The sequence below is a fragment of the Lampetra planeri genome, chromosome 6, assembly GCF_965212315.1.
Source record: "Lampetra planeri chromosome 6, kcLamPlan1.2.h2, whole genome shotgun sequence".
NCBI lineage: Eukaryota > Metazoa > Chordata > Hyperoartia > Petromyzontiformes > Petromyzontidae > Lampetra > Lampetra planeri.
Window position 1 is genome coordinate 7,635,033 of NC_136112.1, and position 22,203 is coordinate 7,657,235.

The window sequence follows — 22,203 nt, forward strand, 5'->3', positions numbered from 1 at the left end:
CTTCAAATCGAGAAAAAATCATATGCTTATTTAATAAAACTGGTACTTTACAAATATATTTTTAAATTATGTTCTCTGGGCCCCACCGTGTTAAATGCAGTCTCTTAAATCCTTCTTATCTCCATCTCTGTGGCCTTTTTGTTTGAGTGCTATGAAATAAGAGGCACTGCCTGAAATGCACCAATTATATAAATGTATATATTTTTTTCTGTTCATTTTATTATCTGGTACATTTGTGAGTGCGTGAACAGATTTCTTTTGTGACTTTGTTGACAGAAGCCACACATTTTGGGCATGGCTCTACTTTCTGGAGCATATAATCTGGAGAATGTGAATTATAAAAGGTTTGAATAATAGTGTGATTTCTGTGCTGTGTAAGAACATGTGTTGTACTCTTGAAGACATTAATTCGAAAATGTAACCAGATCTTGACATTCCTTTGTATCAAAACCAAGAAAGCTTAAATTTCAGAATATAAATTTAAGTATCAAATAACTTTTGAAAAAAAACTGCCCTTAAATGTAGTCCTTTGGTTAAATTACAATCGTTAAAGAGACCCTAAGTAAGAAACAAAATGTACTTTTCATAGAAAGCAAATTGTTCCTGTGCGCAGTATACCAACGTGCTCATAGCTTATACACATTAGAGTTAACTCTTGAGAAATATAAACATTGTAACCATTTTTGAGGCAAGAAACTCACACGAACTTCACTCCATTTGTTATATATTTGCCTTCCCTAATTACATGTTTTTTTATCATTTAGCAAGGTGTGACGTTTTTGAAACATAAACACAACATTTTTTAGAATAATAGTTGAACAAGGAGTTAAATATAGTGATAAGCCTTGATATTATTTGGGACGTTGTCATTTTCGTCTATCAAAAAAACAATTTTGCATACACCTTTTCCCAAGGACATTACACTGCTTGCATGCAACACGTGGTGTCGTATTTCACAGCTAGTGTTACAAATATAATGTGGCATCCGGATCCATGTGTTTGTTTAATTTTGTACTTAGTCACGCTTGGATAAGAAAGCAAACATCTGCTAATATTGCATTTTAACAGATTAATTTAAAATAATCAAAACAAATCCCATATAAAATAATATTTATGACATTTTTTTACCACATTGAAGATCTTGAGTAAAATAGGGTGTCTGCCAGTTGTATAACATGGAAGAGATCATTTACATGACTGTCAAGTGGAGAATTATGCAGGTACTAAAATGACAGATTGTCTCTTCTAGTACATTTCCTAGATGGTCGTTTACTCCTCGTGTCGAGCTAAAAGAGAGATCCCTCTGCGGCCAAATTGACCCCAACGTCGCTGCAGCACTTTGCGTATACTTAACAAAATGTGAATGTGCATTGTGATTTGTGTACGCCCTTGCCCGGGGAGGGCTTTGATCGTGCAATCAGTGCCCTGTGGTGGGGGTTTTGTGCAGGCGTTTGCCGTGCCCGCGGCGACGCTTCCCGTGATTGCCCTCCGCACCCTCCTCTTCCTCCTCGACGGCTGCGTCGGTCGGGTCCATGACCCGTCCGAGGAAGAGCACGGTGCCTGTAGACGTGTCACGAATGAGGAAGAGGAAGGGCCGGTCCACTTTGAACACGGGGTAGATGGGATTGGTACGGGAGAGGAAAACGCCGGTCACCGCCGCTGCCTCTGCCCCCTCCTCCGTTAAGTCCATGGTGGCTACGTGGGTAACGGCAGAAACTATCAGGGGCTCCTCGGATATCTTATGGAAGTCCGGTGCCATGAACAGGTCATCCAAACCTGTAAATAGGTTGGGAGAAAGGGGGAATACACAATGTTATTAATACTATTGTTGATAGCTCAAGAACACATCTACATGTGCAGGCGTTTTGTGCAGTGTGTAATATTTGTGCTTGCCTGCATGTTTGGAATGACACTGAGAGACAAAACAAGCAACATGTGGATTAGCGAACAAATGCAAGTTTTAGAAAAATTTACATTCAAGAAAAGTAAGTGGCTTTGGCGGCAGTGCGCGTCTGTACGAGGCATGGTAGCCAGTGGTCGAAACTTAACAACAGAGTGGCAACCAAATCAGGAAACAGTTTAAGAGTGAAGCCAACGCAGAGATGGAACGATTAAATCAAGCCATGTGCACTTGTTAGAAGTTCTTGTTTGCAGCAGGACCATGGGAGATGGTGACAGCTTAAATAGTGGATTGTTCATTTTGTATTATTGTGATCAATAGCATCATCATGGCTGATGATGGTGATGTATGTATGTTGAACTTCTTGCACACTTTACATAGCCAACTGCGCTAATCTGAGGTGCAGTGCTGATATTCTTGATTTGTATTCAGTTACTTTCGAAGTAAAGGAAATTAAATGGTCAATACTTACATGATTTTACATCTAAACTCGTTGCTAATGACTACAGTACGTATAACATTCAGTGGCTCCAAGAGTAAAAATAGTCCACACGATTCTCCTTTTAAGAAACTGTCAAACAATATCAACATGATATAGTTTGCAAGCCTACTGGCTATCAACAAAGATTAGTTCATGAAGCCATCCATATATACAGACACAGACACAATTTCAACCGAGAAGATGGTTATAAACTCAGCAATCATTCGAAATATGTCATCAACCACTTTGGGTCATCACTTGATTTGTGTTTTCTTGTCAACCTCCACCATCAGCAGTGTGGGTGTGTGGAGCGAGGAGCAATGATCGCTTGGAGGCCATTTTGGTGGAGACCTACTGCCGGCCTACATTAACATTAGCTGCCCTGCGCATGCTGCTGACACACTTGGGCTGCACCCATCTCTAAACCTTTATAAACAGTTTGCCTTTAGAGGCTAACTCCCCCCTTTTTCCTGATGACGACCGCTTGTGTTGCGATCGAAACGTCGTGGTTTTTGTTTTTATTTTATTTTTTATTCACTTTATTTTGTGTTATTATTTTTCTATCTACGCGACTTTACTGAAAGAACCAAATACCTTTGGAATTATACCAAATAGGATTATTTCCAAATCCATATCTCACTTCACTTAACCTGCTTTAACATAATTAAGATGTTTTGGCGTTCACGTATATTTTTAACACCATTGGAACGTCATTTGCCAGAAGAAAAAATATGATAATTGTTTTTTTACCCTTTTTATCTGGCAACAAAACTGACACCTTTTTTTACAAGGAGTCATGTTTGCATAGACCACAATACCTGCAGTCATAATGCAAACATCTGGTCCAACACCATCTGAGACTAGGCTCTAAGGAAAGCTGTCTCGGGTGTGGACCAATCAACTTCAAGGACAGTGCATACATTATCAGAGTTATGTTTTTTGTTTGCATTATGACTGCAGGTATTGTGGTCTATGCAAACATGACTCCTTGTAAAAAAAGGTGTCAGTTTTGTTGCCAGATAAAAGGGTAAAAACACAATTATCATATATTTTTAAGTTTGTTAAGTTGTTCATTCTCAGTGCAGCATTTTTCTAACCAAGGTGGTTGAGTGCAGTTGAAAGGTCCTTTTTCATTTTGAGGCGCAGGCGAGGAAGATAAACTATGCGATTTCCTGATTTCAGCTGTGACTCGGTGAGGTTGAGCAGCAGATCGGAGGACAGACTCTGCTCCAGGGCGGTCAGGTTGGTCGTCACTTCGTCAGGCAGAAATATCAGCATGTTTTTGTCACCCTGGAACTCAAGTTGTGCAACCTGAAATCAGAAAAAAAACAATGTCCTGTGAATGTTTACAGATAAAAGCTTCACCAAGTCTGAATACTGTAATTCCAGTGTGTGGCTCGTTTGGGATACTCTTTGAGTTGTTTGAGGTTTTTATCGTTATTATGAAGATAATATCGTGAAGTGAGAATCTAAAGGCATCAATCAAACTGTTAAGAAAAGTAAATGGGCTTGGGCAGGGCATGTTGCCAGAAAGGATGATGGGCAGATGCTACAAAATAATGATGGAGCATATCTGAGAAGTACATCCACCCAGGAAATGGAGAGATTAAATCTCCTCCTGTGCAGGATTGTAGGTGGATCGTTGCATTGATGAAGGACCATGAGGGATGGCAATGGCTTGCAAATAACTTCATCCAGCAGTGGATTGATCGTGGCTGACGAGAAAATTAAAGAGCATGGGACGGTGCTTAGATAGTTTAGAAACCTACTAGTTATTTATTTTTGCCAATACATATTTAACCTGCCAGTGTGTGAGGTATCACAAGATGACTCTCTATACGTGATCCACCAAACACACCTCCAAGTACGCATAACCACCTCAGGCATTTATCTTGGTAAAATGATTAAGTTGATTCTAGCCATTCAGATGTTATTTCACACTGACGTTCGCCATGATGGAGACTTGCACTTGGTCCGTAGCACAATGCGCTAACCACTGCATCACTCGGCCCCACCATTTAATCATGATACTTTCATGACATGGATTAAACAAGACATCGTGTAAGCTGAAGTTTCAGTGATTGTTCCTTGGTATTTTTACACTATTAGTAGTACAGATTCAATTGAATCCTTTTTTGTGTGAAAAGGCTGTCATCGGATGAGGTGATTGGATCGACTGAATCTATTGTAATGTGAACCAAAATCAGCACATGTTTTGATTGTAAGGTTATGAGTTCGATTCCCACGTGGGGATATTGATTCAGGTTATTTATTTCTGACACTATTAAAAAATACCTTCCTTCCTTCAACTTTAAACATCAATAATAACGGAGAAAACTACTTAGTTTTAATCCTCCTAGATTTGAAGCTTTCGTGACTGCAAGGATTCATACTCTTAGTTCATTCGGTAAAGTCACGTAGGTGAAAAATGAAATTAAAATTAATAAAAATAAAATAATAAAATCACGACGTTTCGGAGGCAACACAAGTCTCCGTCATCAGGTGGGACCGTCACAGCCAGATTTGCTGCATCAAGGCTGGATGCAGCTAATCAAGGCTTGATGCAGGGATTCAAGATGCAAGCTCTTAAATACAAGTTAAGGGGGAAGGGGAGGGGGGAGGCGCTTATCTATATAGTTTTAATCCTGAATACACATTTAATAAGAGCACCTTCTCCACATAGGAATGGATCCCAACAACTTGTACAATGAGTGAGAGGTCACCCAGCCCCTTACATTACAGTAGAGCTGGAATTTGGGAGCTTATTTTAAAATATCTTGTACATGTATATACAACCAAGATCTGGTTTTGCTGTGGAAAAATCGGATCTGACACAACTTGTTTCAGGCCCATTCAGCGCACATGTGGCCAGTGAAATACAATATTACAATAAAATGTACTTATAAAATATCTAAATGTGACTGCATCCCAAATAGCTGTATGCAACAAAAAACAGAAGAGGAAGACATTTATTATTTGTAGCAAATGGAAAAATTAGGGGCAGGGGGGGCTGTATGAGACATTTTTATAGATGGAAATGGACAGCCAGATTATATGCCTAAGTTTCAGGCACTTGTTGGCAAACTTGATGCCAGTTTTTCTTTAGGAACACTGGTGGATGTGGAGTCTTTGTCAGGGATTTATTATTTTGTTTGGCAGTATATTCGGTATATTGAGCCTCTTTGTCATGTACAGAAATGTCAAGTAAATCAAGTGTGGAATTTTAGGTCAATAAAGCATTTAGTGATGCAGCTTACTTTGTATGGCAGGTATGGATGACGTCCTGCCTTTACTGGGTATATAGAGTCATACATCATGTCCACCATGGTTTTGTTTTCTTCATTGACATGGAACCAGACTGGTGATGTATTATCTTTATAGAATTGCTGTTCCCACTTCCCTAAACACATAAATAATCCATAATACAGGGTTTTTTTTAGACATAGCTTCAGTACTTCGCTTTTAAAGTTAATTTCAAATGCCTTCTTACTTGTGAAACTATAATTGCAATGCTATGTTTTCCAATGTATTTATTTTAATGTCCACAGATAAGTTACAGCATTTATATTAACAAAGATGCACCGCTATATAAAACATTACAACTGTCATAGAATGCAATATTATTTCTCATTATTGAACACATTTGCTTGCACGATAAATAGTTGTATTCAATGGTTTAAATAAAGCAAGGTATTTTATGCAGAACATGGAAAAGTGGATGAATAGGAGGCTCATAGACGGCCTCGTGTGCCTCTCTTATACCCTTGAAGTAGATAGCACTCAGGAGTAGCATTCTTAAATTGCTCGGTAGCTCCTGAAGAAAATCTTTGATTTTCCCATCCGTCTTTTCTTCCACCCAACTATTTATTCTTTTTAGGTCTTTTTCTTCAGGACCATGGAGGTTTTCTGGTTTTGCATGGTAGTTTTGTTCAACTACATCCAAAAATTCCTTTTTGATTTTAATGTCTGAAAAGAGAACACATTATGTTACTTCACAGATAATCATTCGCAGCACATTGTCAATCCACTGCTGAATGAAGTCATTCTGCCTGCCACGTCGGTCAAGATGTTTTTTTTTAATCACATTTCCTCATTCCTAGTCAAGGTGGGTAGGTTGATGGGGCTAGGTATTGTGCAGAACCAATTCAGATATCGCTGACGTTCACTGTGGCCAGGAATCAAACTCTAACCGCCGAGCACATATTGCAGTGAGTGTGGTGCATCACCACACCACCTCTACTCTTTGGTTCTTTCGGTAAAGTCACGTAGTTAAACCACACCACCTCTGCTTTTTACAGTACAGTACTTTATGCTAGTTTTCAGTCTTGTGTCAATGCACTGCTGCACGAAGGCTTACCCACGCCGATATATCGCTTGAGGGAGTTGTTTGACCATACTTCACAACACTGGTTATTGTGGATTGGTGAAGTGGTTTGGATCGGGAGGGGGGGGGTCCACAACCAGTTTGGATATCACCGACCACCAATGTTAGCTGTTGCTAGGACTCAAACTCAGGTTGTCAGTTTCATAGGACAGTGTGCACAACCACTTTGCAAATGCTCCCTCATTTGTGTTACATTTTTGTAATCATATCCCTTGGTCCGTTTTTTGACAACAAATGGAAAACAAAACATATTTACTTCTTGCCGCAAAGATGCGAGCTGCCATTTTGGACACACTTTTCCCGGACGTTATTTTCTGGATGAGGTCACAGAATGTGCTGTGCACGTTGGGGTTGCGAAGATGAGAAAAGTAAAGAGCTCTGGAAAGGGCTTGTTCTGTAGTTCCATGAGCCCCTAAAACACAAGACACAATATCCAGTTTACTATCCCAGTCCAACGGTACGATTTAAATATACTTGCATCATTGATATTTTTGACTTTGAATGCAGAATATACAGTACATTTGCGTATACTTACAGCAAAATTTACTTAAACATAATTACGTTGTTCATATGTATAAAAAATACTTGTACAAGTGGGATAAAAGTTAGTGACGCAGCTGTGATAGGACAGTGGAACACAGATGACGGGCCACGACATGGCTGTAATTTACCCTTCAAATAAGTACATTTTAGCTCAGTAATAGCAAGTCACAGTTATTCAAGATTGAAGTTTAACGTCAACAAATATACAGCCTTTCAATGTCATGGTTTGTCTGTGATGTATTCGTGGCGGATTTGTCTGAAAAGAGTGCCTGATAACAAATGGTCTAACTTACATTACACTATGCAGTCCATTATTGTCACGGATGGTGCATTGTTAGATGATCAATGAACATGCGTAAATGTGCTCACAAAAGTAGCAGCACACCATCATCGTTAAGCGAAAGTTGATGCAGAAGCAGCATCGGGCAGTACAGCCCGTAAATGGCAAGTACATCCATTATCTTCTTGGTTCTTTCGGTAAAGTCACGTAGAATGGAAATAATAAAATAATAAAAATAAAACATAATTAAATAATTCTCACGACGTTTCGGCCACAACGCAAGCAGCCGTCCTCAGGTGCAGAACAGGTCTGCTTGCGTTGTGGCCGAAACATCGTGATAATTATTTTATTATGTTTTATTTTCATTATTTTAATATTTCCATTCTACGTGACTTTACCGAAAGAACCAAGAAGATGAATCCCTGCAGTCACGAAAGCTTTAAATCGAAATTTTACATCCATTATACTGTGCAGTGCGTTGCTATCATGGATGGGGAAACGGTGTGTTGTTTAATGATGGGTGAACCTTCCGTATGTGCTTACAAATTAGTTATGCAGCAGTAGTGATAACCAGTGAAGCAGCCCTTACCAGCAGTAAGCATGGCAAGTACCAACGAAGTGGTCAGGGGAGACATGAAGATGTTTTCTCCAGGGCTTTCTTGCGCAACGGCACGGTACAAATCGAAACCGAAGTTGGCTTGAGACATTGCAAGTCGGGTCATGGCGAATGAAGTCGTGGGTTCTACCATTTGCTGTGGAAAGTCATGTTCCTTTGAAGTAAAAACAAAAGACAAACAATTGACACCAAAGTAGGCGATAACACTCTTCAATAGACTTCATGAATGTGTGGCATAATGTACGATCACCATCGCTTTGTGTTTACTGCACGACGCTGTCGCGAGTTACCTTGTGTTTATTTCTTGAGGACGTTGCAGACGTCACCAAGAGAAGTAAAGTCAAAATCGGTAGCATTTTTTTTAAACTGAAGGGCTGGAAAATACAAAATATGGTTTAATACTGCTCAGCTTGTGTACATATTGTCCACAGTTGCATATGCAATGCTCGGGGGACTCATTCCCGTTGAATCATTTGAATATGGTTTTACTAAGACATTTTCTTAAATATACATCGTTTATTTAACAAAAAACTAATTACATTTCTATTCTATATACTTTCATCTTACAAACAAAACATACACGGAGAAATACAAATGTTAAGGAAATAAAAAACTACTAAAGTTTGCTAACTGCCACTGTCTACCAATGCAACACGTCAGATTAGTTGAGTCAATGATTAATAAAAACACATTCTTACAGTATAACCCAGCAAGGTTTTTGTTCACGTAAAGTAAGACATTTCTTGCATATTTAAATAAAATCCCTGCTTTAAGTGTTGGGTTATTTTGTTAGAAGTTAATTGCTTACCTGACTTGTGGAGTAATGAATTTCCTGTGGCCCTGGATCCCACTGTTTTATGCCAGAGATCTTGGGTAAATATTTAGAGGGTCACTGAATAAACGTTTGTGACCTTTCAAAATTGCAGCCTTAAGCAGAATTGGCCTGACTGCTTATTGTGTAAAACATGCAAACGTATGTTTGTTACCTTATATATTACTTCTTTTTATGCTGCTTTTTCATTCAAGGAAAGTGGGGGGGAAAAAATCACTATTGTGGGACAGTGGTTTTTAAGGCTTTTTTAAGCCATGCTAAGTATTTTTCGTTACCGAAGAATATACAATTCTCTTTTACGAGAGTTCCCGTGTCTCCCATGTCTTTGAATCACAACGAGATGTCACGTTCACACACAAAGTGGTTTTAAGATCCCCCAAAATATCCTAAATACCATCTTACTTGGTGTGTGTTGATGAGCTCTGGGAGTCTCAGTGAGGCCCATTTCGTTAACTATGGACAAATGGCTAACGTTTGTGTAAAGACGGAAATACATGTTCCTTTACGATGCAAGCCATCACTTGATCCTCATTTAGATACTTTTGTTTGACATTAACATCAGCATCATTAGCAGTACTAATTAATCCCAGAACACATTTGATTACATCATGGGTTGTGTACATGATCTTAATTTTTGTGTACATGATATTGGAGAGTTTACAACATTTTTCGGCATCTACTTTTCTGAGTTATTAAATAACACAAATTCTCGTTTTGTTTTTTGTGTGTTTTTATAAGCTGACACGAAGGCTCCCTCCGATTAAGGAAGCCAAGCCAAGACTGCACAAGCTCTTCAGAGACTTCTGGTTCTACTGTGTCGTAATGGGCTTTGCTGTACAGGGTTCAGGTAAAATTCAATAACACGTTGTTCATTTGGTTAGTCTTTTTCAAAAAGTTTCCACACATGGCTTATATAGAATGAATCACCCTTCCAGCGATATGATGAAATGTCACGATCCAAGGCTGTGGCTCGATTTAAGAATCGTTTACGTTTCACAGTCGTAATTTGGAGTGTTTCTATTTTATATCGTTTGCGTAGTTCTATTCACTCAATTAACCGAAGGATAACACGAGCATATAATTTACAGAAATCACAATAGATTATCATTTCATAGTTTGTAGAGCAAGAGTAAGAAAAGATTTAAAGCTATGATATGCTGCTTCATGCCTATTGCACAATGATCAAAGTATTTGCTTCGACTTACTGCATGTCTGCATATGTGCAATGAATATAATGTGAATATACCGTTCAGTCAACGAGTTAATTTTAATTTGTTTTACAACCAAAATGATTACTTAATTTTGATACATATACACTGCATACTTCAACGCTCCTAAGCCTATGCTGGCCACCATCACCGACGCACTCCGACCCAATTGTGTTGAGGCCCTGTCAAAATAACCCCCACGAACAGCATTGCATAGGGATACCTTTATCCAGTGGTGGTTTGGTATATGCAATGTACATTGCATATGATGTAAAATTTCCATAATAATTCTACAGTTTAGTTGCATATACCTTCACCATGATGAATGTAAAGGAATGGAAGATTAACATTAATTATTAAACACGTAGAATGATGATGCTTTGATTTTACATGTGGTGAAATTTATAAATAAGTTGTTCCTCCTTTGATATTACATACCAATACAATTCCACTTGTTATTGAACTTCATGGCAGTGTGATGGAACTATTAAATGTGCACCCTGAAATGTAACTTGAGTAATCTATTTTTTTCAAAATGATATCTGTAGTGTTATTGAAGTCATAATAACAAACTAAAATATAGGATTAACGTTTCATGTACAGTATTTAAGTTAAGGTCCTTTACATTTGTAATCAAAACTAATTTATTAGCTCTATCGAATGTATATTTTAAAAGTACTGTCATTATTTTATGATGTATTATGCCCCTTAATTTTCAATAAGGCTCAGTTTTGTTTCATTAATCTGCCAAATTTATTAAATATATTCCAGCTCAATTAATATGTATACCACGTGAAAAATTACATTAAAAAATCCTCACAAAAATCTCATATGCGTTGAACTGACACATTTAACAATCATCATGTAATGGCTACACCATTTACCTACATTTGCACTCCACTTTAAGAGTAATATAACATCAAATCTTGACTTAAAGCTTTCGCGACTGCAGGAATTAATTTTCTTTTCCTGAAGGCGACCGCTTATGTTGCGATCGAAACGTAGTTTTTTGTTATTTTTCGTTATTCTTTGAACCTATCTACGTGACTTTCCCGAAAGTCCCAAGAGTATAATAAAACATCAGTTGCTTAATTCCCGGTCATGATGTTGTATTTGTTTTCACACTAGGGCTTTGGCCAGAGGAATGGTATGAAGGAGTTTGTGAAATCGCCACCAAGTCTCCGCTTTTGACCTTCCCAAGCGGCGAGCCACTGCGATCGGAGCTGCAGTACAATTCGGCTCTAAAAAATGACACGGTGTCTCCGGTAAGTCGACTCATCAGGATTTAATGGTTGGCGATGCTGGGCGATTTCCCAGGGTGTGCTACTTTTTAAGCTGGTGGTGCCAAAGTGAGAGCTGGGAAAATCATTGAGGGCCACAAAAAGAGTGATGGAGTATTTTAGAGGTCTCCGAGAGAATTTTGTGAACCCGTCAATATATGAGGGATGGCAGACATGCGTAGTAGTAACAATCATGTAAGAGCATACTTTATTTTTAAATCCTTTATATTAAGTTTGCTTGCTTGCTTAGGACCGTGCAAATCTTTCGGTCGTTTTTTAACCCACTTCCCGTGATCCAATCGAGCTGACATTTTGCACACAGACTCGTTGTGCGTGACAATTAATTTTCGTGAAAATTTTTTTCCAAATTTTTACACTTTTTATGAAAAAAAAAATTATATTTAATTACCAATTGCTTAATGGTTGCAGGCAATCATCTGACCCATAGGTGGCAGCCATCTCAAGCCAGAGGACGAGAGGACTCTAGCCACCACGCATATAAAGGATTTATAGTGAAAAACTTTGTTTTTACGGGTTAATATTTTACACTATTCAGCCTGAGGCTGGTACTGCTACTAAGGGGCACTGGTGCTGTTTGTTCGATCCAAGAGTAATTAGGAATCTGAAGTGATTTAATGTTGTGTACCATTATCACACAATGGGGGTAGTGGTGGCACTGTGGTTAGCAAATCACACAATGAACCTGGCCACACGAGTTTGATTCCCAGCTGTGGCTAACATCAGTGACGAGTGATACCTTCATTCGTTCTTGGACCCCTCCTTCACCGGTCTGAACTGACCATTGTGGTGAAGTATGGTCAACAAAACCCTATGAGCAACATTGAGTGGGGATGCCTTCATTCAAAAAAAGATTGACAAAGAACTGGAAATAATAAGTGACTGAAGATGAACTTGTTAAAATTAATGTATTTTTTCGTATGTATAACAATTAGCTTGATATAATACATTAATGCACAATAATGAGTCAAGAATTTACACCAAATGGAGATGTAGAAAGGGTATAATTGTGAAAAATATATATTTCAACATTTGGCTTTTACAGTACACGCAGTATTGCTTTTCAATATATTTTAATGTTAGCATACACATACAATGAGAAACATGTCTCATTGTGAAGTATTTATGTTTTCTAGTTGCATTATCCTCACAGCTCACAAAAATGTAGTTTAATCTTGTCGAAATTGTAATGGTTGTCTCCAGCAAACCAACTCACAGTCGTAATGGAGCTGATTCTCGCCTTTTTCCCCGTGTGTCTCCACCTCTCTCTGGTCTTGCACGACCGTTCGCTTGGGAGTGCTATGTCCCCTACTGGCCAAACAGTAGTTTCACCTACAGCACATAACTTATAGCCATTTCAGAGATTTATTGTTCAGATATATTTCTCTCTCTGTATTAATTTCTAAAGAACTGATATTGATTGATGTAGTTGCAAAATAAACTTGCGTTGCCGATAGCGGTTTATCGATGCATCAATTCGCCGATTAATATCGTTTCTTAACCCTCATGATTTGTTCATCGAATGGCATTTATAGGAAATTAATGTTTCCCATTTTTTGATGTTGTCTGTGATTGTTTCGTGTGACCTTCCAGCCCCGAGGAGCTCCTTAAAATCACTAAAGTGTTGAAGGAAATAATCTGCACTGGAATGAAATCACTACCCGGAATTGTGAAAATGTTTACGAAGCATGAAAGGGGGCGAGTCAATTACACCTCCAATTACTTATATTGCCTACATTTTTGATTTACCTAGCTGTATGTTGTCTGTGTGCTTCTAGGCGGAACTGACTGAGCTGCGGATGAGCAACACAAACCTTCTGGATCCAATTCAGGAAGTAATTGCGCTCATCAACAAGCTGGATTTTGCCATGTCCACCTACCTGCTGTCTGTGTACCGCCTTGAGAACATGCGGTCAGTTAAACTTTCACGCAACACACAAAACAGAACTAGGCATTTGTACATTATGCAAACACCATGGTCCTCTCGCCTTTCTTTCTCGTCATATGACAAAGATGACATTGTATAATGTGTGGACATGAGAACATTTTAAGACCTTCACACTCGCTTAACTGCCACAGTCCAGCACACTTTCTGGGTAATTGTTGATGCTTGTTTGGGACAGCTGTTTATGCTGTTCAAGAGGTGAAGCCGGTTTGGTTCAATCTGCAGTTATGACTGCACTGTGATAAGGGGCCATCCATTTAGTACGTATGCATGGAGGGGGGAGAGGGGTGTTAACCCAAATGCGTACGCTTGTGTATGGGGGGTCTACTGACAATGTACGCACGCATAGGAAATGGGGGAGGGGGTGGGTGAAGCCTCGATAAAAATGTCTACATTGACCTTCAAATGAGTTAGATAGTCCGGTGGTGGACTCTCTATTTGCTTAAACACGTTAATATTAATAATCCTTGATCGTTTCTGCGTGGATTAAATATCGGCCGTTCTTTTGGATTGGGGGGGGGGGTGCGTACAGGGAGGGGTCAAGTTTTTACAGATTTTAGCGCAAGTACTAAATGGATGGCCCCTAAAGTCTGTGACTTCAGCGTGGGGAGAAAAAAACATGTTTCACAAGTATAAAATAAAATATGAGGCATATGGGACAAATTAAATGTTGATGTGGTTCGACATGTAACTTCTGGTTGGCATACGAGCCAACACCCTGTGTGACACAGCTGATGCTGCCAATGATGTCATCAAGCACACCCCCCCCACACACTATTACCTCTCATCCAGCCACACGTGGGAACATAATTGAATAAGTTATAGATTTAAATGCGTGTATACATGTAATTTACGTGTCATTTGACACCATGTACACCCTTGAAAAATAGATTGTGTTCATCCCCCTTTCAATTCTTTGTCCTGGTAGAGACAGAGTGTATTGTACGTGCATTTCTACAATGTCACTCCTCACCACTTATCTTGCTCCATCCACATTTTCTCATTTTCAAAGCAGCATGCAACTTCTCTTTATATGATCTTAATTAAATTGAATATTTCAGAACATTCCACTGTCCCGTTGTCAGACAATGTAATTATAACGATAAGAATGAAATCATGTCTCTTTTAATACATATATTTTTTTAAATGTAATTACAGGGTGTCACATTCAGTGGACCAGGATAGGTTTCAAGTGATGTTCCTTTATCTGGAGGACAGAGCCATCCAAAAGGATAAGGCAGGCAAGTGGTATATGCAGAACACTTCATTATGAACAGTCTAATTTTATGTAACATTTATCTTATTTACCAGTTATCTACTTCAGTGTAATGTTTGCTCCCGGACCTTTACTGGAATAAAAATATTGCTTAAAGATGAGGTGAAGCATTTTTATAGCATACTCATAGTGCCATCTTGTGGATGCGTTGTTCCAGCGTACGTGGTTTACAATTTTATTTTCTGTTCTTCAGGGATGATGCAGTGTGTGGCCGCTGTAGCAGACCGAGTTTTTGACGTATTCTTGCATGTTATGGCTGAGAAGGTACGTTTGAAATTGTACATACAATTAAGCACTTTTAACATAAAAAAAAAATTGCCGGACGTTCAGGTATATATGTGTGTGTGTGTGTTTGTATGACTGGGGACCTGTAGTGGTTAGTGCACTGCGGTACAAACCTGGCGACCCGAGTTCGATTCCCGCTCATGGTCAACATCAGTGATGAAATTTGAGCCAGTCTTAGGCCTCCCCGATGTCGACCCAGCCTTAAATGAGTACTTGGTGCAATGTGTCTTTGTCTCTCCACTGGGGAGACAAAGCCAGCCAGATGTGTTTCTGGCCACATCACCCCATCGTGTGTCATGTTGACCTTCGTAGGTCATCGCTAGCAGGACTTTCCCCAAGAGTCTTGCATCTGGCTATAAGGGTGGTCTTCGTATTTGTTTGTGTGTGCCTATCTGTCTGTGCATGTTTAAAGCCGAAGACAAAGGAAAATGAGCAAGAGTTGGAACGACATGCACAGTTTCTCTTGGTCAACTTTAACCACATCCACAAACGCATTCGGAGAGTATCGGACAAGTACCTTTCTGGGCTGGTGGATAAGTCAGTATCACATATTCCTGCAGCATACAGCATTTAAAACATCAACATGAGATTAGCGTCGTAATATGAACATCATGCAATCGTCATGATATCAATTATCGCAGCCACAGCAATTGAAGCTGGATTTTAAATTAAATGTACTGCTTGCAATTATAGCACATTGAAAACAAATTATGACGTTTCAGGTTCCCACATATGCTGTGGAGCGGAACTGTGCTGAAGACCATGCTGGACATTCTGCAGACTCTCTCCCTCTCTCTGAGTGCGGTACGAATTGCAATTGCATAAATACAATCAGATGACTAAACTTAATAACAGGTGTTTGTTTAACTGCACGTGAATTTGTATAGTCTTTTGCGTGGATGTGAGGAAGGGCATTTGGGTATTCCCTTCAAGGCTAGACACTAAAACCTACGTTTTAATTCTAGATTTGAAGCTTTCGTGACTGCAAGAATTCATACTCTTTGTTTTTTTTGGTAAAGTCACGTGGGTAATTTTTTTAAAAAAATAAAATAAAGGAAAACAACTAAATTAAATCCCGACGTTTCGGGCGCAACACAAAGTTTTTTTTACCTACGTGACTTTACCGAAAAAACCATAGAGTACCTACATTTTTATTTGACCCGTTACAATTATTTGATGAATCGACTCAAAATTGTCATGGAATATTTTGTTGTTGTTGTTCACTCGGACCTCAAAATAGTTGCCTACTCCACATCCTACCTCCCGAAGGTGGGAATCGCAATATTAGCTAAGCCAGTCCCTGTGTGACACGGCTTATGATGCCAATGAGATCATTAAGCTCGCCCATTACCTCTCATCCAGCAACACACGTGGGAACAGAACTGAATAAGTGATAGTTTAAAATGCTTGTGTACATATCATTACGTGTCACTTGTCAACATGGGCGTGATTGAAAATTAGATGTTCCATCTCAAGGGATTTTCCAGGTGAAATATGTTAGTAATAAAACATCTAAGGATTCAAACAATTATTATGTAAAGTTAAGAATTACTTTACTAATCGGATGGATAGCTGTGCTGTAATTTTTATAGTTACATGTTGTCTTATGTATCTCCATATAGACCGCTAATTAAAGCCAAACTATATGTTGTGTGGTGTACTTCCACAGGATCTTCACAAAGACAAGCCCAATTACTCCATTCCTGACACACCATACATCATCACAGTTCCTGACACCTTTGAAGCCAGAGAGGTAATGAATCGTTTGTCTCGTTATATGAGATAGAATAAAACATGTTGAAAGTGGCACTTCGGATTTTGTTATGAAAAGTGACAATAATGGAAGATCAATGAACAAGCACACGTTTCTATTTTTTTCGTGAAATTCCCGGGTGATTGAAAGATGCATTCACTATGAGCGAGAATGTCGGTGTTTTCAAGCATAATTAGAAATAGTCTCTTGCATTATAAACGTTAATTTCAAATGGCAACTTGATTCCCTATCTGCCAAGGCAATACATGCATTATATACGAAGTTATTCAGCCGCGTACAACGCGAATTGAAATAAACCCAAAGGATGTTGTGTTTTCAGAGCATTGTGCGTGACTTTGCTGCTCGATGCGCTGGCATTTTGCAAGAAGCCATGAAGTGGGCTCCTTCAGTGACCAAATCCCACCTGCAGGTGTGTATCATAACCAGTATCCTTGTGATGTTGACTTGAACTCCCAGCCTCAAGGGAGACTTGTATTTTAAACATATTGCAATGTGTGAAGGATGTAAGCTGACCTGACGAATTCGTCTCTTTGTTTATTTCTTAACGGTTAACATTCCACTGCTGGGGCAAGGCCTCCATCATCAATATATTCAACTCTGAGTGATCTCTTGCCACCGACTGCATCCATTGCTTTCGTTACAATCTTCTAATCCCACCCTGCCATTTAATTTTGAAATATTTGTCTCCGAATACGCGTTGGATGTAATTTCGAATACTCTATTGTCACATATATAGTTAGAAGGGAAAAAAATAACATGTTGATTGTATGCCATTGTAAATAATCTTTTGATGTCGTTTTTGCTGTATGATTCCTAAAATGTAGTTTTTTCAAAATTTTCAGGAATATTTGAACAAGCATCAGAATTGGGTTGCAGGACTCACGCAGCACACTGGCCTGGCCATGGCGATCGAAAGCATTCTGCAGTTTGCCGGCTTCAATCGTCAAAATGCCAGCCTCGGAGTGAGTATGCATCGCCTCGTTGAAAATATTCACACTATCCCCGTCACAGTTGTTCCTGTCCCCCATTTAGCGATTTGATAAATGGTCACAATGCAGGGGTCACGATTTGATTAAAACATTTTATTCAACTATTGTCTCGTTTTTAACGAATTTGTTTTGTATTTTTCTCATTTGTTCTGTCTCATTTGTTCCGGCTCATTTCCCTCACTTTAACCGCCATGTGATATAACATTTACATATCGTTTGTATAAAATGTCATTAATCGGTTCTTACACATATGATTCGATGCACGTATCATGAGCATGAAGATCGACATTAAACTATTAGTTGTTGCATCATTGCGTGCCTAATTTACACATTCTTTAACGATAATTATTCAACTCCGTCTTATCATTTGTCAAGTCACAACAGCTATGGTGGACAGTAACTAATCATATCATACCAATAGGAAGCTAAGAATGTTAGGGAGCCTTTTACAAAAAATAAAAATTTGAGGGATTTGGTCAATGTAATGAAATTGCACGATCAACATTTTGGCTCCCTGTAACATGAAATAGCTCATTGCATGCTGCACTGACCCATATGCGTTGGCTTTTTTCTGACCACATCCCCTCCCTTTTTCCGCCACGCTGCATACTTTGCTGCATTTAGTCAACTACGTCTCTGTTGCCTCAGGTTTGTTTGTTTTGATCTATGGCCTTTTGCTTGCAAATTGCACATCGGCTCAGCTGAATTTTGCACGCAGGTCAGGTGACGGAAAATGAGCCAACTTTCTCACCGTGATTAGAATTTGACTTCTTTGACTGGGGTGCACTTCATGCTTTTTTATGTTTATCGTTTTGGTCTTAATTATTAAAATAATTAACGTTTCTAACAGCCTTCGATATCCGTAAGGGTAAACAAAATCTGGCATGTGTTTTCCATTCCTTACTCGATCGTTCATTGATAATCTCAAACTTATTTCTTAATACAGAGCAATTTATTGCATGACCGGCCGGGCTGTGTGAAGAAGGATTACTCCAGTTTCATGGCATCGCTCAATCTCCGCAACAGATATGCAGGGGAGGTAAGGCACGGATTGAAAATGCTGTGCATAATTGATACACTTAAACCAAATTGCTGCATTAAGGAAAGATAGCAACAAAACATCTATTATCACTCTAACCTGTCAATCATTTTGTTGATTGATATGAATTATGCTTCTGAGTGATATTTAGAAATAGCCCGATTGTTTCCATGAATAAAATATTTTGAAGATGCTTATACTTCTTTGTTACATTTATTTTCAGTTATTTATTTAATTGCTTAGACAGAAGCATTTTAGTAAGACATTATGGATAACATAATAATTCTAGTCTCAGTGGACATTGATAATTTCCTTAACTACCCAATATTTTTTATATTTTGTGGCCATAATTTCTGGGCATATAAAATTGTCCAATTCAGAGTTTAGCACAGCACTCAAGTCGGCATAAAAAAATGCCCCTATTTGCCTAAATCTCAACACAGACACATCCCTACTGGGAAAATTCAGTGCTGCATCTGTATATGTTCCTTTCCTTTGGGTTGGTAGGTTTCGGGGATGATGGAGATGTACACCATCATGGGAAGTCAAGGCGACCTCAATCGCCTGCTCATAAAACAACTCAATGATGCTCTGAGCACCAGAAACCCAGAGGCTTACACGCAGGGAATGTTCAAACTCGCCGCTCTGCTCATCAACAGCAAGGGTAACCGGCGTGGTCTCTGTGCTACGTGCACTTTTCATTTGTCATTTGTGCACGATACAAACTGATTTAATCGCGAGCTATTTTCATCCACGTAGTTAGAGGCATTTAATACATTTACAGATGCCCAAAGTATGAATATGGAAATTATATGTGTAAGCATTCACACCCTTTGCGATTCAACTAATTACCATCTGCTGCCCATAATATAGCCCCAGAGCCTACAACACCCTGTTTTGTGCATTATGGTCAACATTGCTTCACTACGCTAAGTCATCACACTGGTCAGTGTGGATTGGTAAAGTCGGAGAGCATCGACTTTGGAACTTATTACAGTTCATCATTGCATGTTACTGTCCTCTGCTGCCCAGAACGTAGTACAGCCTCGCTACAGCCTATGACAACCTGGCATTCACGGATTGTTACCATTCCAAACACTCTCCAGACTCAACCCGGGTTAGCTTCCAAGATCTGATGAGAATGGGCACATTTCGGCTGATTTCGCCATTAGCTACACTTCTGTAAAAGTGACATCTGCAATTCAAATAATGTATACATGTGCAATGAGTGGGGGGGGGGAGGTTAAGCAAGCCTGAAAGAAAACTTGTCAAAGCATACGGGTAGGACTTGAGTGAGGCTCAATAATGTGTCATGCTTTTTAAATCCTTTATATTAAGTTCACTTGCTTGCGCGCTTACGACCGTGCAAATCTTTCGGTCGTTTTTTTAACCCACTTCCCGTGATCCAATCGAGCTGACATTTTGCACACAGACTCGTTGTGCATGACAATTTCTTTTCGTGAAATTTTTTTTCCAAAATTTTACACTTTTTAGGTAAATTTTTTTTTTATTTAATTACCAATTGCTTAATGGTGGCAGGCAATCATCTGACCCATAGGTGGCAGCCATCTCAAGCCAGAGGACGAGAGGACTCTAGCCGCCCGTTTCAAAGACCAATGTGGGCTGGGTTGTGGCCCATTGAACACGCATATAAAGGATTTATAGTGAAAAACGTTGTTTTTACGGGTTAATTTTTTTTTCTATCTCAGAGTGTGATTTGCAGCTGCTCCATCATCTCAGCTGGGCGCCACAAGAGATGTTTACTGATGCTGGCATGGAGGCAGCCATTGCCTGCTGGGAGTGGCTGCTTGCCGCGAAGCCATGCCAGGAAACCAGGGTGTGTCTCGTTGCAAAACAGAAAGTGTGTGTTTTCCCATGCTGTATGAAATGCAAGGATTCTTTATTTAGGGCAACTAGATAGCTGTGAGTTGCTGAGGGTATGGCCAATTTAACCCTGCAACAATGGACTGTTGATGGATTTACTGTACTTCCGATCCATGAGATGTTATAAAAAATATACTCCTAAGTTAAATACATTTTTCTATATTTTTTATGCTTGATTGTCTTCAGTGGACCAGACATATAATCCTCATTACTGTCCAATACATTTTTCTTCAAGAAATGAAAGAAAAAGTTCAGAGTAACCTATTAACCTTCATATTAGTTACTACGGTGCAATGTATAAAACACTAAATTTACATGCCGTCAACTTGTCATTGCAACGGACTGTTGTCTCCTTCAGCAAAAATAGCCCGTCAGCTCTGCCATTGTTACCTGAGTCTCTCTCTCTGTGTTGCTGCGCAGTTCTTGCGGGAGGTCGTGGGTGCTTGGCAGATGACGGTGGAGAAGCGCATGGGACTTTTCTCCCCTGACCAAAAGGAGGCAGACCCTCTGGCTGCCTCGGAGGAGAGCCAGCCATGCCCATGCCCTCCTTGCATCACCCCACACCAGCTGTGGATTGAGGTGTCAATTATTCTTATGCATCTTTGCTATCTCTCGGTGTATCCAAACAAGATGTAGGCGTGGCAATCAGATACATGATAAAGTGTGGTTCTGGGGTGTTACAGAAGCCACGACATGCTGATCTCAGACTCACTTATCTTGATTAGTTTTGGCAACAGGCTGGGACACCTACAACATTTAGACATGACTGTTCCTCTTCTTGGTTCTTTCGGTAAAGTCACGTAGAAGGGAAGTAATAAAATAATAAAAATAAAACATAATAAAATAATTCTCATGACGTTTCGGCCACAACGCAAGCAGCCGTCCTCAGGTGAAGAACAGGTCTGTCGAGAAGACAGAGTCTGAATGAGACTCTGTCTTGTTTTTATTATTTTATTACTTCCCTTCTACGTGACTTTACCGAAAGAACCAAGAAGATGAATCCCTGCAGTCATAAAAGCTTTAAATCGAAATTTATGACTGTTCCTGTAACAAATCAGTCTCTTTGTGTAATTGAACTCCAATTAAATCGGTTATCACTTTCTGTTATTCATCACGAAGTATTTGCATTCAGTGTGTGAATGCCACGGAATCTGAATGCCCGTTACAAACCACAGTTGAGAAAAATATAGTCGGATAAAAAAGAAAACTAAACAATGACACGTAACAGAGCAGCAAGTGAAGGACATCCCAGACACGTTGATAAACAGTGATTCATACACATGCACGCAAGGGCAACAGACAGCCTTGATAGATTGCCTTGCACAGTAAAAGTATCACAAAGCATGTATATCATAATTTCCATTAAGAGATTGGTGCCCATAACACATGGGTATGACAGTGATATAATGTCATTGTCATTAATATCATCGAATAATCATCAGCTTTTACGTCATCTTTACTTCCCTATT

The 22,203-nt window shown here is 39.3% G+C and overlaps 2 protein-coding genes across 3 annotated transcripts in view; one reads left to right on the forward strand and one right to left on the reverse strand.

The window, feature by feature from the left end:
- The window catches only part of LOC144719476 (phosphatidylinositol 4-kinase alpha-like), a 67,889-nt gene that overhangs the window by 29,150 nt on the left and 16,536 nt on the right, over positions 1 to 22,203 (forward strand). Inside the window, exons 21-35 of the mRNA XM_078595427.1 lie at positions 9,775 to 9,883; positions 11,373 to 11,509; positions 13,321 to 13,454; positions 14,646 to 14,728; positions 14,957 to 15,027; positions 15,461 to 15,585; positions 15,771 to 15,852; positions 16,718 to 16,801; positions 17,142 to 17,231; positions 17,665 to 17,784; positions 18,436 to 18,459; positions 18,758 to 18,850; positions 19,358 to 19,514; positions 20,560 to 20,687; positions 21,155 to 21,313. Of these exons, the coding sequence (XP_078451553.1) occupies positions 9,775 to 9,883; positions 11,373 to 11,509; positions 13,321 to 13,454; positions 14,646 to 14,728; positions 14,957 to 15,027; positions 15,461 to 15,585; positions 15,771 to 15,852; positions 16,718 to 16,801; positions 17,142 to 17,231; positions 17,665 to 17,784; positions 18,436 to 18,459; positions 18,758 to 18,850; positions 19,358 to 19,514; positions 20,560 to 20,687; positions 21,155 to 21,313 (1,596 nt within the window). The remainder of the gene's footprint in view (positions 1 to 9,774; positions 9,884 to 11,372; positions 11,510 to 13,320; positions 13,455 to 14,645; positions 14,729 to 14,956; positions 15,028 to 15,460; positions 15,586 to 15,770; positions 15,853 to 16,717; positions 16,802 to 17,141; positions 17,232 to 17,664; positions 17,785 to 18,435; positions 18,460 to 18,757; positions 18,851 to 19,357; positions 19,515 to 20,559; positions 20,688 to 21,154; positions 21,314 to 22,203) is intronic.
- Positions 708 to 9,081, reverse strand: LOC144719475 (pigment epithelium-derived factor-like). 2 transcript variants are annotated; one of them, XM_078595424.1, is made up of 8 exons: positions 9,013 to 9,081; positions 8,495 to 8,578; positions 8,178 to 8,358; positions 7,022 to 7,177; positions 6,144 to 6,347; positions 5,639 to 5,781; positions 3,479 to 3,692; positions 708 to 1,776 (listed from the first exon to the last, which is right to left on the reverse strand). In XM_078595424.1, exons 2-8 carry the CDS (start codon positions 8,558 to 8,560, stop codon positions 1,418 to 1,420), a joined length of 1,323 nt encoding a protein of 440 aa, XP_078451550.1. In that variant the 5' UTR covers positions 8,561 to 8,578; positions 9,013 to 9,081; the 3' UTR covers positions 708 to 1,417. The 2 variants fall into 2 exon arrangements, with proteins under 2 accessions (XP_078451550.1, XP_078451551.1); XM_078595425.1 differs by lacking the exon at positions 9,013 to 9,081 and adding an exon at positions 8,903 to 8,996.

Coding starts and splice junctions, on each gene's coding strand:
- LOC144719475 (XM_078595424.1), bottom strand. CDS start 8,560: ATGCTACCGATTTTGACTTTACTTCTCTTGGTGACGTCTGCAACGTCC. Junction 5,782..6,143: donor GAGTGCTATCTACTTCAAGG/GTATAAGAGAGG, acceptor TTATGTGTTTAG/GGAAGTGGGAACAGCAATTC. Junction 3,693..5,638: donor ATCCATACCTGCCATACAAA/GTAAGCTGCATC, acceptor TTCTGATTTCAG/GTTGCACAACTTGAGTTCCA.